The sequence below is a fragment of the Ranitomeya imitator genome, chromosome 6 (genome assembly GCF_032444005.1).
Source record: "Ranitomeya imitator isolate aRanImi1 chromosome 6, aRanImi1.pri, whole genome shotgun sequence".
Classification (NCBI taxonomy): domain Eukaryota; kingdom Metazoa; phylum Chordata; class Amphibia; order Anura; family Dendrobatidae; genus Ranitomeya; species Ranitomeya imitator.
The window spans coordinates 320,155,547-320,174,053 of NC_091287.1; the positions used below are offsets into that span (position 1 = coordinate 320,155,547).

Consider the following 18,507-nt stretch of genomic DNA (forward strand, 5'->3'; position numbering starts at 1 on the left):
CTCTTCATGGTCGGATACAGCAAATAACAGCATACATCACGGGCACATTTATAAGATTATCTCAACACAGTAACATTTTTTTGAACATATCCAATAGTGGAAATTATTATTTCAAAACCTATTATTTAAAATGTACCGTACTTTGTGGAACAATCCCTTTAAAGTAGACCTTTCACCAAATTTTTCATGTTGAACTGCACACACAATGTAATAGTGGCTGCAGAGCAGAATAAAACTGTTTTTGTTTTATTTAATTCAATCAGCAAAGTATTTAGCACCAACTAAAATATGTATGGTTATGATTGGGCAACTCATGAATGGAGAAGTACACACTCCCAGTGAAAACTATCTGATAACACCCACTTGGACTTAACAAAAGTTAACTCATTAGGTGCCAAATACTTTGATGGCTAACTGTCTGTAATAAAAGTCCTCCCCACATAGTCACTAGTAATTACTAATATTGCATGCTTGATCCATATTCCTCCAGCTGAGAAATACATATTAACTGAAAAACGAATTATATATTTTATTTATTTTTAATGGAAAAAAACATATTGTATGAAGAACGGAACTAAATTGAAAAAGGTTCTACTATTTTGTAATAGCATTATATGCAAGTCAATATGACCACATGTAAAGTCCGTTTCCCACTTTCTTATCAAACTTTAATTGGTCCAAAGCATCTAACATGAAACATTAAGTGTCTGATTAGTGTTTGGGTATGTGCACACAATGTGTTTTTCAGTCAGATGCCACCTGAAAAAGTGACGCAAAAGTGCTTCATAAAATGCCATGGAAAATTTAGATTTGCCGACGTCTACATAACTCCACGCGCACATACGGTTCATTAAAACGTATCCTTCTGTTTTATATCCATATGCAGAATCACCAGGAAACTGACAAGAAAAAATAGTGTACAGATAAAAATAAGGGTGACTACAGGATCAGACTACACGTTTTTGTTTAAGATACATTTGGTAGGATAACTAAAATTAGTGGTCATATGGGAGCATTACTGCAGCAACAGACTACACTGGCTTTGCTTGTAGTCTGTTACCATGGAGACACATGGAGTCTATTAGAAGAGCTGCACAATTTTAACAAAGCATGTTTTCAAAGTTGCTTCTTTTTGGGTACACCCTTAAGCCCAATTACCAATATTTAATGGCAATATATTACAAATATGTAAATGCTCATTTATTTTTTGTTTAGCTCTGATGCCCTACAATCATTCCGCCATGACTAGTTACCTGTACATCAGTTTATGGACACAACCAATTTTATTTGCCATTTACAGATATGCTAGGATATTCTTTCAGAAGATGGAGCTCCCTTGTGTCATATGAGTTCATCAGTAAAGAATGGTCTAAAATTCACAATGCATTCTTCAACAGTCATGCAATTTCTTTATTAACAGCTGTACAGAGTAAGAAACAATCTGAATGGATCAGAAATGCATTTAAATATGCATCTGGAGTAAAAACAAGCTAAAACTACATCCGATTTCTACTGTCCTAAAAGTAAAAAGATCCAAAACAAATAAATATTTCAAAAATATTTGGATGTCATTTTTTTAAATGAGAAAAATGCTTGTATCTGAGGTGACACAAGAACTTCATCTAAAGGTAATTGTTTCTGGCAGCTTTCTGGTCATTTTTGATTAGTCTTGTTCATCGAAAAAGAACTTTAGCCCATTTCTCCCTACAAAAGTGTTTCAACTCTGCTATGCTGGTGGGTTTTCTTCCAAGAACTACTTGCTTCAGGTCCTTTCACATCTCCACATCATTTCTATAAGTGGTTGTCAACTTTCAGAAAAGTAGGCCCCAAACTGTGTAAAATATAAAAATACAAAAAAAACAAAACAAAAAAACAACAACTCGGCAGGTACTCACCTTCCCTTGGTCCAATGTCGGCTCCCTGCTACTTCTCCGCTCCTAGTATATTGTCTACAGTGGTAACATCACTTCAACACCGCGCACCACTGCTCTAACCAGTCACTGAGCTTAGCGGCTTGTACATGAATGCAGTGTACGGACTTCAGTGACTGGCTAGAGCGAAGATGTGCGCTGTTAATGTGACATCACCACTGGCGTCTAAAGACCTGGACCGAAGCAATGGCAGGTAGTTGGCACTGGAAACCAGGAAGGTAAGTACCTGCTCAGTTTTTTCACTTTTTGGACTCTACTTTTGTTACTTACACAGTTTGTGGCCCTCTAAGGTCAGCACTTTGAATTGGCCACTCCAAAATGTTAACTTTATTCTTCTTTAACTATTTGTTTTGTATAACGACCTGTGTGCTTTGGGTCATTGTCCTTCTGCTTGATCCACGTTACTTGGGATTCAGCTCATAGACAGTTGTCTTGACACTTTCAGAATTTAGCTGGTATCATTTAGAATTATTTGTGCCATCAATGTTGACTATTAAATGTCTTGCTCTTAGGCTAGCGTCACACAACTGGATTTTCCCTCATATGAAAAAATCCTGTCCGATTATGCACTATTTTCACTCTGACCAGACTCTGATGAGAGTTAGACCAGAGTATGACCATAGTGTGAACTGAGTTTCTTGGATGTGGAGAAGATGGGAAAAAAAGTCTGCATTTTCTCTACTCAGTCAGTCAGTAAAATGTCATCAGAGTGTGGTTCAATTTTTTTTAACGTACCTATTGATTTGCACTTTCCAGATGCGAATCAGGCAAGCTGAAATGTTTTTTCTTTAGATAGACTTGATCCGAGGAAAAAAAATTCGAACATCGGCTTGGCGATGTAGAAGCACCTTGCAGCGTGAAACGATCGTTGTCTCACACGAGTTCCACTGTTTTGCCCGCCTGCTGTGGCTTTTATGTATCCACAATAAAGGATTATTTTGTATGGGACGGTGAGTGCTTCTCCGCTTTTTTTCCCATGGACATTTGGAGTTTTTCATTGAATTTCTTTGGATATTGGCACCCGTATCTTCTGGTGTGAACTGAGCCTCATTATCCTGAAGTTGAGCAGCTGTGCTGGCTTTTCGCCCTCTGTTTTAATAATCTTGAATTTACTCCATTTGTACACAATCTTTCTGACTTTAGATTGATGGAGTCAACACTCTTTAGAGTTAGTTTGTATCTTTTTTTCCAGCCTGATGAACATCAACAACTCTTTTTCGGAGGTCTTTAGCAGTCTTCTTTATTCAAGCCATGATACACATCTATAAACATGTGTTATGAAAATCAGACTTTGTCAGACCTATGTTCTTAGAATAAAACAGGTTGCCCACTCACACATGATTGTTATTCCATTGATTGAAAACACCAGACTCTAATATCACCTTCAAGTTACCTACTAATCCTAAAGGTTGACATACTTTTGCCATTCACAGACACGTAATATTAGATCATTTTCCTTATTTAAAAAATGACAAAGCCTTTTGTTCTCTTTATCTATGTTTAGGACTTTTGTGAAAAAATTAACTACTTTCAGGTCAAATTTATGTAGGAATATGGAAAATTCTGAAGGATTCACAAATTTTCAACCACGTTCTTCACACGCTCGTTTATAGATAGCAGTACACATGAGACCAAGAACCCTTTCAAGAATCCTCCAAACTTTACTTTCTACAGGAAAAAGTGTTTTTTTTTCGGTACATAGCAAATAAATATACGATTTTCTATTTTTAGGTGACAAACTGTATTTGAAGTATTAGAAAGCTATTCTAATTAGTTATACCACAGATTCACTACATGAGTAGTCATTGAATAATGCTGAGCACATAACTGACATGTCTATGCCCAAGGATCATCCACACATACTAGTAATATGTTACATAATGCCATGTACTATTTCCTATAGAAGGATAGCTATGTCATTGTCCCAAAGAGTATGGTGGTCATATTTAATGATACATTATGCACAGTGATGTAATTCTTCATAAAAGTGCCGAAAGGGCAAATGATCAATGTTTTACTGTAAAACAGTAGGTTCAGTATTTATAGTGGGAGTGAATGCTTCCAAGTTATGATAGGACACGCCTTGTGGAATCTGTCAGCTGGTCAGCTCCTCTTCTACCACCACCACAATGTTAATTTACATTAGCATTTTGTTTGTTTTATAAACTGCATGATATTGCATTATGTAAAAGAATGAAAAAACATGCATTCCAGGCTACAGCCATGTCTCCCAATCAGGGGCATAATGATCGTGGTCGCAGTCTGTGGACATTATTCCAGGAAGGGACACAGGATAAGAACACTGTTAAAGTATGGGGCTCAGGTGTGGGTCATTATTACTGGAAGGGCCCAGGACAAGGACATTATTACTAGAAGAGGCCAGGATAGGGACATTATTCCTGGAAAGGGCCCAGAATGGAGGAGATTATTAGAGGAAGCAGCCAGTACAGGGGACTCTGCTACATGGGAGGCAAACACGCATGTCTTTAAAGGATCTAAAACGCTACAAGGGCAATACATCTGACCAACATGCAGGTGGGGGCCCAGGTCCAAATTGAGCACTAGGGCCCATTGGACTCTAATACACCACTGCTCCCAAGTATGCACAGTGAATAGATGTGCCTTGCAGCACCTGGTGAATGCGCATAAAAAGCAGGGTAAGCACATCACGTCAGGATAATTCTAACTTAACATTTTACACAATGTAAAATGCACATATAAAAGCACGAGGCTGAAGCTTGTAAAGACCACACTAATGCAGTAGTGGTATTTAGAGGACTTAAACCAACTGACAGGGTCTCTTTAAATAGGGTCTTTTCGGATGAGTTGGCTTGGTACTTTGCTACTGTATCTATTGCAAACAGATAATTTCGGACACTATACAAATCTGGATTACTTAGGATAGTATACACAGTTTAGCTACATTACAGTAGTTAAAGGTATTTGGCATGGATGCGGGTCACCAAGTATCCTTAGACGACCTTACTGGAAAGCTAATAGAAGCCAGTTAATGATGGAGAGCTTCAGTAATGCATACCATTATACACTACATTTCAGATGGCTACACCCATCGTATACAGTATACTACTTACAAGGAACAGTAATTATTTTTCGTGCACTGTCCTTTGCAAAACCATCCATAGCTGACCATATGTTAAGGGAGTAAAAAAAACAGTAGCCAAACACTCTGTATACTGGCCATAAACAACCATTTTGAGCATTTAGTATAGCACCAACATTCACATTTTTTACATGCTCAACAATCTCCTTGAAAATGTGCAACAATGAGCAATTTTCTATAGCTCCAAGCCAAATCATGTTATGTAATCACACTAAAATACATTCTGATAAATGTTCACAGCTTGTCTCCCTCGGAAGAAAAGATTCTGTTCCTTCAAAGTACAACAGTAATAGAAAGATGCGTAAGTTACACCACAGCCCTGTACCATCTGCCTGGGTACATGGAGGCCTCTGACTGAAGCATATATACATACATACATGTTATAATTTCCCCATCTGGCCACATTTGCAGAGATTGTTAACAATACAGAGACATCCGGCTCCTGCGCATAGCTTCACTTATTAAGTAAGCAGGGCTTAATTCAGGCTCCTCTGTCATAATTACTACATTCTGCCATTCACCAGTCTGGTTAGATTTTTTTATTGTGTCCACTACACAAAGAGCATAAAGACAATCGTCAAATGTAGCAGCCATTGTCAGTGGCCTGCCATCCCACGTCCTCCTGTCTTCTTGGTCATGAAATGCATGTCGCACCGCCTGTATCATTTTAATAGTCCCTATCAGGTATGGGGAGGGAATGTCGCTAAAAGCCTTTTCCGGCAAGAGGGAGTTGCTGACAGGCGTGGAGTCTTTTAAAAGCAATTGCTGCTCATCGCAGTTGTTTTGCTGCCCAAACAGATCTGTCCCCTTTACAATTAATCTTCCAAATGATCCAACCACGATGACGTCTTGTTTAAACTCCCCAGGGACATTAAAGTTGAGAGTAACCGTACAGCACACTTCACCTTCAAGAACCATCTGAAATGTGCAGAAGTCATCGCTGGTTATCTGTCGGATTCCTTGTATGTGGTCTGTCTGCTTTACAAAGGTTTTCAGAAGTCCATGGACCTTCACTGCTTTCTGGTTGGTTAGGAAAGTCAAGAGGTCGATTATGTAGCTCCCAACTGAATGCAGCCCACCACCACCCATGAGGTCATCACAGCTCCAGTTGTATTTCTTTCCCAGTAGACTTCCACTGTGGACCTGGACCTCACACACTTGAAGTTCCCCCACATATCCTTCTTGAATCAACTGCTTCATCTTCCCAAAAGCAGGCAAAAATCGTAAGACATTTCCCATGATGCTCATAAGCTTGGGATAATAGTGAGCAGCTGACATCATTCGAAATGCATCAAGAGGTGTTGCTGTTCTGTCACAGATGACGTTCTTACCGATGCCTGCAAGACAATAAGAAAATCATTAGGCATATTCATTAGCACACCATGTACAAAGTACTGTACACAATAATTGTTAGATCTGTGGCAAATAAATACTCAAAGTAAGTGCATACTGCGTCTGTGCTCTATGCTTAACATATACAATTGAAAAAACTCCTTGCATATATACTTTAACCCTTCCACAGGCGATAGAACCTCATCCAATCTCAACCAATATTTGTAGACTATGGTACGAGACAACCCCTTAGTGACCGGGCCAAATTTTTAGAATCTGACCAGTGTCCCTTTATGTGGTAATAACTCTGGAATGCTTCAACAGATCCCAATGATTTTGAGACTGTTTTTTTCGTGACATGTTGTACTTTATGTTAATGGTAAATTTATGTCTATATGTTTTGTGTTTATTTCTAAAAAATATCAGAAATTTGACAAACATGTAAAAAATTAGCAATTTTCAAACTTTTAATAATTATCCATTCAATCCACATAGTCATCCAATAGCAAAACATTCATAAATAACATTTCCCACATGTCTGCTTTACATCAGCACCATTTGCAAAAATTTTATTTTATTTTGTTAGCCTTTTAGGAGGTTTAAAAATGGAGCAACAATTTTTCATTATTTCAAGGAAATTTACAAAAATGTTTTTTTGAAGGACCAATTCAGGTTTGAAGTGACTATTGGAAAACCTCCAAAAGTGATACCATTTTTAAAACAGCACCCCCCGACATATTGAAAACTGCTGTCAGGTAGTTTATTAAGCCTTCTGGTGATTTTCAGAAATTAATGCAAAGTGGCATGACAGGAGTGAAAAAATGTATTTTTACCACTTAAATATTGCTGACTTCTAATCAGGCCGCTATTGGCGGCAGACTCTAAAGCCACTATTTGGGCGTGAACTGCCATGGCAAACACCAGGGCCACACAGTCATAATCTCAGGGTGCCAATGGGGATAAATAGGAAGACCCCACACTCTGTTAACCATTTATATGATGTAGTCACTATTGACAACAGCATCTAAGGGGTTAAACATATATGGATGGGACCAACACTGATCGTGGCTGATGCAGCAAGTTGTCAGCTATAGTGTACAGCCGACAGCTGCTGGATTGTCACCTGTATGGGGGTGCTATTCTATTATACAGTTGTGGCCAAAAGTATTGACACCCCTGCAATTCTGTCAGATAATACTCAGTTTCTTCCTGAAAATGATTGCAAACATAAATTCTTTGTTATTTTTATGTTCATTTAATTTGTCTTAAATGAAAAAACAAAAAGAATTGTCCTAAAGCCAAATTGAATATAATTCCACACCAAACATAAAAAAGGGGGTGGACAAAGGTATTGGCACTGTTCGAAAAATCATGTGATGCTTCTCTAATTTGTGTAATTAACAGCACCTGTAACTTACCTGTGGCACCTAACAGGTGTTGGCAATAACTAAATCACACTTGCAGCCAGTTGACATGGTTTAAAGTTGACTCAACCTCTGTCCTGTGTCCTTGTGTGTACCACTTTGAGCATGGAGAAAAGAAAGAAGACCAAAGAACTGTCTGAGGACTTGAGAAACCAAATTGTGAGGAAGCATGAGCAATCTCAAGGCTACAAGTCCATCTCCAAAGACCTGAATGTTCCTGTGTCTACCGTGCGCAGTGTCATCAAGAAGTTTAAAGCCCATGGCACTGTGGCTAACCTCCCTAGATGTGGACGGAAAAGAAAAATTGACAAGAGATTTCAACGCAAGATTGTGCGGATGTTGGATAAAGAACCTCGACTAACATCCAAACAAGTTCAAGCTGCCCTGCAGTCCGAGGGTACAACAGTGTCAACCCGTACTATCCATCGGCGTCTGAATGAAAAGGGACTGTATGGTAGGAGACCCAGGAAGACCCCACTTTTTACCCCGAGACATAAAAAAGCCAGGCTGGAGTTTGCCAAAAGTTACCTGAAAAAGCCTAAAACGTTTTAGAAGAATGTTCTCTGGTCAGATGAGACAAAAGTAGAGCTTTTTGGGCAAAGGCATAAACATAGAGTTTACAGGAGAAAAAAAGAGGCATTCAAAGAGAAGAACACGGTCCCTACAGTCAAACATGGCGGAGGTTCCCTGTTTTGGGGTTGCTTTGCTGCCTCTGGCACTGGACTGCTTGACCGTGTGCATGGCATTATGAAGTCTGAAGACTACCAACAAATTTTGCAGCATAATGTAGGGCCCAGTGTGAGAAAGCTGGGTCTCCCTCAGAGGTCAAGGGTCTTCCAGCAGGACAATGACCCAAAACACACTTCAAAAAGCACTAGAAAATGGTTTGAGAGAAAGCACTGGAGACTTCTAAGGTGGCCAGCAAGGAGTTCAGACCTGAATCCCATAAAACACCTGTGGAGAGATCTAAAAATGGCAGTTTGGAGAAGGCACCCTTCAAATATCAGGGACCTGGAGCAGTTTGCCAAAGAAGAATGGTCTAAAATTCCAGAAGAGCATTGTAAGAAACTCATTGATGGTTACCGGAAGCGGTTGGTCGCAGTTATTTTGGCTAAAGGTTGTGCAATCAATTATTAGGCTGAGGGTGCCAATACTTTTGTCTGGCCCATTTTTTGATTTTTGTGTGAAATGATCAATGTTTTGCTTTTTGCTTCATTCTCTTTTGTGTTTTTTCATTTAAGACAAATTAAATGAAGATAATAATACCAAAGAATTTGTGCTTGCAATCATTTTCAGGAAGAAACTGAGTATTATCTGACAGAATTGCAGGGGTGTCAATACTTTTGGCCACAACTGTATCTCAGGTCAGTAAAAAGACGTATTGGCGGTCCTTAAGGGGTTAAGAAAAGCTGGATGCAGTCAACACGTATCCCTAGGATGGGATGTCATTAACTGCACTTGTCACTAATTTCTGCGAACATTTCAGAAAGAAAAGTACAAGTTGTTATGTCTAAGAATGCATCTGGAGGTGGTAGGCCTGTACATATAGAGAAAGGTGTGTCTCCATGATGTGTACACATGAGGTATTTATTCTAGGTGTGTATACACAGTCTGTCATTAAGATCAATGAAGTGTCATAAAAAATACCAATCCATAATGGCTGATGACTAAGCCGACTCATATGATATGATTTTTAGGCCAAGACACCTACAGGCCACTTTGATTAAGAAATTACTAACTGCAGGGGTCATATTCGGAAGAAGGTTTTTTTTTTCAAAATATTTATAATATTTATTATGTGAACTAGGGGGCAGGTCACTGAGGGATCAGTGACCTGTCAGGAGTCTTCATTATGAATAGCTAAGCAGAGCACCACATGAAGACCCCACAAAAAAATCAAAACTGAAAATAAAGATTAAACAACAACCACATGACAAATTTCATAAACCCTAAGGTATCATTGTAATCATAATAACGGCGCCGGCCCAACACTATGTGTAGGTTACTGTGCACAATCCTGCACATTTCCCTTTAACTAGAAATGAGTGAATACATTTGCAGAATCCCGCACTAGCAGCCATGTCAGAATTAAGAAGCCACCATATGGAAGTCTTTCTAACCACCTCCGACCTGCTGGAATGCCAGGCACCTCTTCTAATTTACATGGCCGTCTTGATGTCCTCGCTGCGCAATGACATACGCATATGCTGTCACACAGGGCCTACAAATCAGAGGAGCCACCAGGAGTTCCAGTACGCTTGAGGCAGTGCGCAGAGCTTCCTTCCAGTACCCAAAGAAAACAAATAAATGCTGGCAATGGTCCTCTGAAGCAATTTTCTCACCTCTACTGTTAACTAATGAATTCCCATTCACAAACATTTAGTGTCTAACTGGAGCAGTGATATGGGTTTGGAGAAATTATTTTAACCCATCAAGCCATTTTTGACAACTTCCAATACAGGTTTTCAAAACTGTAGTATATACAGGAAGACACCAGCATTATTAACGACACGTGATCCGTAGTAGCCCCGCTACAGATGTTGTGCAGCGGTGTCCACACTATGCAGGCAGTGACCCAGCCAAAACCAGGAGTGGGTGATAAATACAGAAGTGGTGCATATGTTTCTATTATACTTTTCCTCTGATTGTTCCACTCCTGGTCTTGGCATACAAATACTGATTTAAAATACTGACCAAATACTGCTAGTGTGACAGCAGCCTTAATAACACAGCATACTCACAAAAAAAGGAAGGAAATCATATCCTCCGGAATGCAGGCGGGAAACAAAAACAGTCTGTGACTTGTTGTCGTGGGCGACTGCACCGCTGTATACGCTGGGGGTGTCAGGCCTTTTGGCTCCGCTTGGCTCTGTTGTCTCACACTGTTGAGCTCGCAGAGTCTAATGCTCCGCCTGCATACAAGACCAAAACTGACACACCCAAACCCTTCCTGCAGGTTTTTTTTTTTCTCTCAAACTGGAATCTGTAAGACGCGGCCTAGAGGTAATGGACTGGCCCCATTTCCTTCCCGCAGTACACTTAAAAAATAAAAGCCCATACCGGCTTTTCCTGAACGATGCCCAGGCCAAATAGATTGACCAGATCCACACTTACTTTTATTTTGCCCTGTGGCTCACAGGCATCCCGCTGTGACCACAAGGCACTCCAGCAGGTCTAATAGGACTCCGTCCGCATCCTGGGGGATACATATCGACCCTCGCATATGATCCCCCTCCCTGCCTCACACAGATGTTGAACAGGGGTTTTAGGTTACGCATGTGATTGACTATAATGCTGCAGTCACAGACATTCTAAAATTACTTATTAGTTCAATTTTTGTACATTTTAGGGAACATTTAAGATAAGGGGAAAAGGTGGAGCGTGGGAATCCTGTGTTACATTCATTCATTAGAAGGAAATATAAACTATAAATACAAACAGACCAACACGCTGTTGGCAGGAAATCAGATCATGTGAACATAGTTTAATCTCTTTCAAAAAGGACGCAAAGTGCTTCCCTATCACTTTCGCTAACTGGAATCCCATGTCTTGGCCTTTCAAAGATACCAAACTGTGTACTCATTGCCTACTTCTATCCTGGGAATTTGATACATCTTCAAGAATGGCTACAGTGAAATGGTTTTATAACCGTGGGAACAGTATAAAAGTTTATAGAAAGGATTTAATAAGAAGAGGGAAAATATTTTCTTGTCTGTTTACATTATTTTTACATCTAATTTTATTATTATTAACTTAATTTTTCCATGGTGTTTTAGCAACATTTTACAACAATGTCTTTTTTTGCTCTTTTTTTAAATTATTTTCTCATCCGTATTAGGAAAAATTCAGAAAAATCTACTGAAATCTACTCAGATAACGTCATTCTGCAATTTAAAAAATGCCACTGAATAAAAAGAGTGGTAATCGCCACAAACTGAATCTACTTGACAGCTACGAGTCTATGAGAATCTAAAGGTAGAGTAGATTTAAAGGGAACCTGTCACCCCAAAAATGGAAGATGAGCTGCGGCCACTAGCATCAGGGGCTTATCTGGAATGCTGTAGATAAGCCCCCGATGTAACCTGAAAGATGACAAAAAGAGGTTAGATTAAACTCACCCAGGGGCGGTCCCGGTCCTGTTCGGGTCCGATGGGAGTTGCGGTCGGGTCCGGGGCCTCCCATCTTCATAGGATGAGGTCCTCTTCTTGTCTTCACACGGCGTAGGCGTACTTTGTCTTCCCTGTTGAGGGCAGAGCAAAGTACTGCAGTGCGCAGACATCGGGAAAGGTCAGAGAGGCCCGGCACCTGCGCACTGCAGTACTTTGCTCTGCCCTCAACAGGGAAGACAAAGTACGCCTGCGCTGGAGCCGCAGCGTGAAGACTAGAAGAGGACGTCATCGTCAGAAGATGGGAGGCCCCGGACCGCGATGCCCATCGGACCGGACGGCAGCGGGACCACCCCTGGGTGAGTATAATCTAACCTCTTTTTCTTACCTTTCAGGTTACATCGGGGGCTTATCTACAGCATTCCAGAATGCTGTAGATAAGCCACTGATACTGGTGGCCGCAGCTCATCTTCTATTTTGGGGGTGACAGGTTCCCTTTAATGTGTGGTGATTACCTCTCTTTTTGTTCAGTGGCACTTTGTGGCCACAGCATTTTAGCTTGTGGCTGCTTACACATGCAGAAGCTTTTAACAGCAGCAATCCTCTGTATTCACTGCGGATTGGACGCTGTACATCCGTAAGCCATAACTTTTTTATTTTTCTGTCAATATGGCCACGTGAGGGCTTATTTTTTGCTGGACGAGCTGTACTTTTGAACGACATCATTGGTTTTAGCATGTCATGTACTAGAAAACATTAAAAAAATTCCAAGTGTGGTGAAATTGCAAAAAAAAGTGCAATCCCACACTTGTTTTTTTGTTTGGCTTTTTTGCTAGGTTCACTAAATTTCTAAAACTGATCTGCCATTATGATTCTACAGGTCATTATGAGTTCATAGACACCAAACATGTCTAGGTTCTTTTTTATCTAAGTAGTGAAAAAAAATGACAAACTTTGCTGAAAAAAAAAAAAAAAATTGCGCAATTTTCCGATACCGATAACGTCTCTATTTTTTGTGATCTGGGGTTGGGAGAGGGCTTATTTTTTTGTGTGCCTAGCTGACTTTTTTAATGATACCATTTTAGTGCAGAAACGTTCTTTTGATCACCCATTATTGCATGTTAATGCAATGTAGTGGCGACCAAAAAAAAGTAATTCTGGGATTTCGATTTTTTTTCTTGCTACGCCGTTTAGCGATCAGCTTAATGCTTTTTTTATTGATAGATTGGGCGATTCTGAAAGCGGTGATACCAAATATGTGTATATTTGATTTTTTTTATTGTTTTATTTTGAATGGGGTGAAAGGGGGGTGATTTAAACTTCTATATATTTTTTTTTCATATCCTTTAAAACATTTTTTTTTACTTTTGCCATGCTTCAATAGCCTCCATGGGAGGCTAGACGCTGGCACAACTCGATCGGCTCTGCTACATAGAAGCGAAGCTCAGATCGCTCCTATGTAGCTGAATTCCTGCATTGCTATGAGCGCCGACCACAGGGTGGCGCTCATAGCAATCCAGCATTAACAACGATAAAGGTCTCAAGGAGACATCTGGTAGTCATGCCGATGCATCAATGACCCCCGATCACATGACGGGGGTCAACTATGTGCTCATTTCCAGCCCGATGGCCGGAAGCGGTAGTTAAATGCCGCTGTCAGCGTTTGACAGCAGCATTTAACTAGTTAATAGCGGCGGGTGAATGGCGATTCCACCCGCCACTATTGCGGGCAACATGTCAGCTGTACAAAACAGCTGACATGTCCCGGCTTTGATGCGGGCTCACTGCCGAAGCCCGCATCAAAGCAGGGGATCTGACCTTGGATGTACTATCCCGTCCGAGGTCAGAAAGGGGTTAATGTAAAGAGGCTCCGGCCTTACTATGCTCCTGTTAAACTCTGATCTGTCCCCTCCCCCACCAAATGAGACATGGGACAGACATGTGAGGTAAAACAAGACACAAAGACAAAACAGGGAAAACAGAAAACCTCTATCCCACAAAAGCACTAACCAACAGTAGGGAGGAGGAAAGGGACAGGGCGGAATAAACTAAACAGGAACAGGGTCCAGGAGATAACACAAACACACACACACACACACACACACACACTAAAGCGAACCACAGATCACTACTAGAAAAACTCCACTCCAACCAATTAGCTTTAGCACACAGCACAGGAAGGGACAAAGAGGTCTGGACAGTTTTTATAGGAAGAAGTAATAACCAGATGAGATGCAGCTGAAATGGGGCTGCATAGCAAGGGTCGTTAACCTCTTCAGCACCAGAGGAACTAAATCAATTTAATATGGGACACAAATCAGACCATCTCTAAAGAAGACCTGCGATTCATTACCCGATGTGACCGTCTAACTCCAGGTCTTCCAGGGGAACGTGACTTCTTTTTGATAGGGACGCAGCGTAAAACGGAAAAGATCAACAGTATCAGTGGAGTTGTTTTAAGATGTATATTGTTCCTATACATTGGCTCATTTTTTCAAGGTACAGTTTTTAGTAGCCTTAAGGTAATCAGCCCCAGTGTTGGATTCCCCTTACCACTGCATACACACAGTCATCTTACATAGCAATTATTATTATTATTATTATTATACATTTTTATAGCGCCATTTATTCCATGGCGCTTTACATGTGAATACGGGGCAAATATAGACAAATACATTAAACATGAGCAGATAACAAGGCACACGAGTACATAAGGAGGGAGGACCCTAGCAATCTATACATATTAAATCTTTTACTGAATGCAGATCTAAATCTAGAAAACAAATGGCCAGCAGAAGAGTTCCATATAAACATTCACATAGCGACATTGCTATTTTCCAGGTTTTGCTCTTCGTGTACATTTTCTTAGCATGGCTCTGACAGCTAAATAATGTAATAAAGCTAAAGTGCTCTCCAAACAGAGCTGCAGAGCTGACATCAGTCTTTCACCGCCGGTTACACAGGCTTGTTTCTCAGATGATTTACTCTGCAGTCCTCATCTCACTATATGAATGTCTGAGGCTAAGTTCACATTTGCGTATATGTGCGCAGCGTATCATCTGCATACGCAAACGCATGCCAAAATGCATGCAAACGCAGCGTTTTTTATACGCATCAGCTTACGCATGATGGCAAAAAAAAACGCTGCGTGTGCATGTATTTTTTGCCTGTGTTTGTGTTTTTTTATGCACATGTGTTCGATATTTCCAGGAGGGCGTGTCTCACTCAATCAGTTCCTGGACATGCGCAGTTCGAAGTACACAAGTGCATCAAACACATGCGTACGCATGCGTTCCCATAGACAGTAATGCGTGTTTTTAACGCACTCATCCACATGAGCATGCCTGCGCATGTGTGATGGATTTTTGACACCTCCAAAAATGCAACATGCAAAAGCATGCAAACACAAGCAAACGCATGTCCATGCGTACACCATGTTAAATATATGCACGCATGACGTATGCGATCAATGCTGCACACAAAGACGCAAATGTGAAACCAGCCTTAATCTACATTGTACATTTTTAAATAGCTATCCTATACATTTCAGGTACAATATTGTATTTCCTGTAACAAACTACAAAGTAAGATCCTATTAAAGTAGTGTTCACACATTGTGGTCATACTGCATTTTTTTTTTTAAATTGCAGCTGACCGTATCATGTGAACACAGCCTTAATCTCTAACATAAAATTCCATCTCTCATGTTTTATCTGGGTAGCAATCACGTTAATGGCAGCTACAAGAAATACACCTGATCCCACTGAAAGAAATGATCACCGTCAACAGGTTTCCAGAAACCGCTTTTCCCCATTGCCCAGCCAGGAACAGAGAAGTCAATGGTGCTGGAAGCAGACGTCAGCCTGTCCACATGTTCTGTAGAAATGGATGAAGAAGACTCACGTGTGTATTTATACAAGGTGCAATTGGGCCCTGCTGACTCCTTAGTGTAAAGGTTTAGGAGGCAAATAATATTGTTCAGTCATGTTTGTAACCATTCTAGCGGTCTGGAATTACCGTATACCCAATCCAGACGGTAAATTGGAGAAAATTACATTTTCCATTAATGTCTTTGCCAACTCTTTCAATCTGTACATCATAGAAAAATAATTCTGGTATAATAGGTAGTTATTCGAAGCAGATTTGTCACCAGATTTCACAACACAAACTGCATGCCTTATTCTTTAGATCTATTTCACTTGATAAGGCTGGTGTACTTACTTTGAAAATCCATGTAAAAAATGCTGGATTATTCTGTATAAAAATTCAAACTTAATCTCTGCCCACCTAGCCTGATTGACAAGCTCAATCAGGCCTACTTGCCATCATGGATACCGGCACACTATGGGGCCAGGGAGAGGGTTTGCACTGAACCGTTCCCGTGCTTTAACCCCTTAGTGACAGAGCCAATTTGGTACTTAATGACCGAGCCAATTTTTGCAATTCTGACCACTGTCACTTTATGAGGTTATAACTCTAGAACGCTTGAACGGATCCCGCTGATTCTGAGATTGTTTTTTCGTGACATATTGTACTTCATGTTAGTGGTAACATTTCTTCGATATTACTTGCGATTATTTATGAAAAAAATGGAAATATGGCGAAAATTTTTAAAATTTTGCAATTTTCAAACTTTGTATTTTTATGCCCTTAAATCAGAGAGATATGTCACGAAAAATAGTTAATAAATAACATTTCCCACATGTCTACATCAGCACAATTTTGGAAACAAAATTTTTTTTTGTTAGGGAGTTATAAGGGTTAAAAGTTGACCAGCAATTTCTCATTTTTACAACACCATTTTTTTTTAGGGACCACATCACATTTGAAGTCATTTTGAGGGGTCTATATGATAGAAAATACCCAAGTGTGACACCATTCTAAAAACTACACCCCTCAAGGTTCTCAAAACCACATTCAAGAAGTTTATTAACCCTTTACGTGCTTCACAGGAACTGAAACAATGTGGAAGGAAAAAATGAACATTTAACTTTTTTTTGCAAACATCTTAATTCAGAACCATTTTTTTTATTTTCACAAGTGTAAAAACAGAAATGTAACCATAAATTTTGTTATGCAATTTCTCCTGAATACGACAATACCCCATATGTGGGGGTAAACCACTTTTTGGGCGCACCGCAGAACTTAGAAGTGAAGGAGCGCCGTTTTACTTTTTCAATGTAGAATTGGCTGGAATTGAGATCGGACGCCATGTCGCGTTTGGAGAGCCCCTGATGTGCCTAAACAGTGGAAACCCCCCACAAGTGACACCATTTTGGAAACTAGACCCCTTAAGGAACTTATCTAGATGTGTGGCGAGCACTTTGAACCCCCATGTGCTTCACAGAAGTTTATAACGTAGAGCCGTGAAAAAAAAAAATTGCATTTTTTCTACAAAAATGATCTTTTTGCCCACAAATTTTTATTTTCAAAAGCGTAACAGGAGAAATTAGACCACTAAAGTTGTTGTGCAATTTCTCCTGAGTACGTCGATACCCAATATGTGGGGGTAAACCACTGTTTGGGCGCACCGCAGAGCTTGGAAGAGAAAGAGTGCCGTTTTACTTTTTCAATGTAGAATTCGCTGGAATTGAGATCGGACGCCATGTCGCGTTTGGAGAGCCCCTGATGTGCCTAAACAGTAGAAATCCCCCACAAGTGACCCCATTTTGGAAACTAGACCCCCCATGGAACTTATCTAGATGTGTGGTGAGAACCTTGAATGCCCAAGTGCTTCACAGAAGTTTATAATGCAGAGCCGTGAAAATAAAAAATATTTTTTTTTTCCACAAAAAAGATTTTTTTAGCTCCCAAGTTTTTATTTTCACAAGGGTAACAAGAGAAATTGGACCCCAAAAGTTGTTGTCCAATTTGTCCTGAGTATGCTGGTACCCCATATGTGGGGGTAAACCACTGTTTGGGCGCACGGCAGAGCTCGGAAGGGAAGGAGCGCCTTTTTGGAATGCAGACTTTGATAGAATGATCTGCGGGTATTATGTTGCGATTGCAGAGCCCCTGATGTACCTAAACTGTAGTAACCCCCCACAAGTGACCCCATTTTGGAAACTAGACCCCCCAAGGAACTTATCTAGATGTGTGGTGAGAACTTTGAATGCCCAAGTGCTTCACAGAAGTTTAGAATGCAGAGTCGTGAAAATAAAAAATATTTTTTTTTTTCCACAAAAAAGATATTGTAGCCCCCAAGTTTTTATTTTCACAAGGGTAACAGGAGAAATTGGACTGCAATAGTTGTTGTCCAATTTATCCCGAGTACGCTGATGCGCCATATGTGGGGGTAAACCACTGTTTGGGCGCACGGCAGAGCTCGGAAGGGAAGGAGCGCCTTTTTGGAATGCAGACTTTGATAGAATGGTCTGTGGGCATTATGTTGCGATTGCAGAGCCCCTGATGTACCTAAACTGTAGTAACCCCCCACAAGTGACCCCATTTTGGAAACTAGACCCCCCAAGGAACTTATCTAGATGTGTGGTGAGAACTTTGAATGCCCAAGTGCTTCACAGAAGTTTAGAATGCAGAGTCGTGAAAATAAAAAATATTTTTTTTTTCACAAAAAAGATATTGTAGCCCCCAAG

General features: G+C 40.3%; 1 protein-coding gene across 2 annotated transcripts in view; it reads right to left on the reverse strand.

Annotated features, from left to right (window-relative positions):
* Positions 1-1,384: 1,384 nt before the first annotated feature.
* Positions 1,385-18,507, reverse strand: part of GFOD1 (Gfo/Idh/MocA-like oxidoreductase domain containing 1) — a 108,434-nt gene continuing 91,311 nt past the window's right edge. For both annotated transcript variants that reach the window (XM_069730807.1, XM_069730808.1), the window contains exon 2: positions 1,385-6,389. In XM_069730807.1, coding sequence (XP_069586908.1) covers positions 5,470-6,389 — 920 coding nt within the window. In that variant the 3' untranslated portion in view covers positions 1,385-5,469. The remainder of the gene's footprint in view (positions 6,390-18,507) is intronic.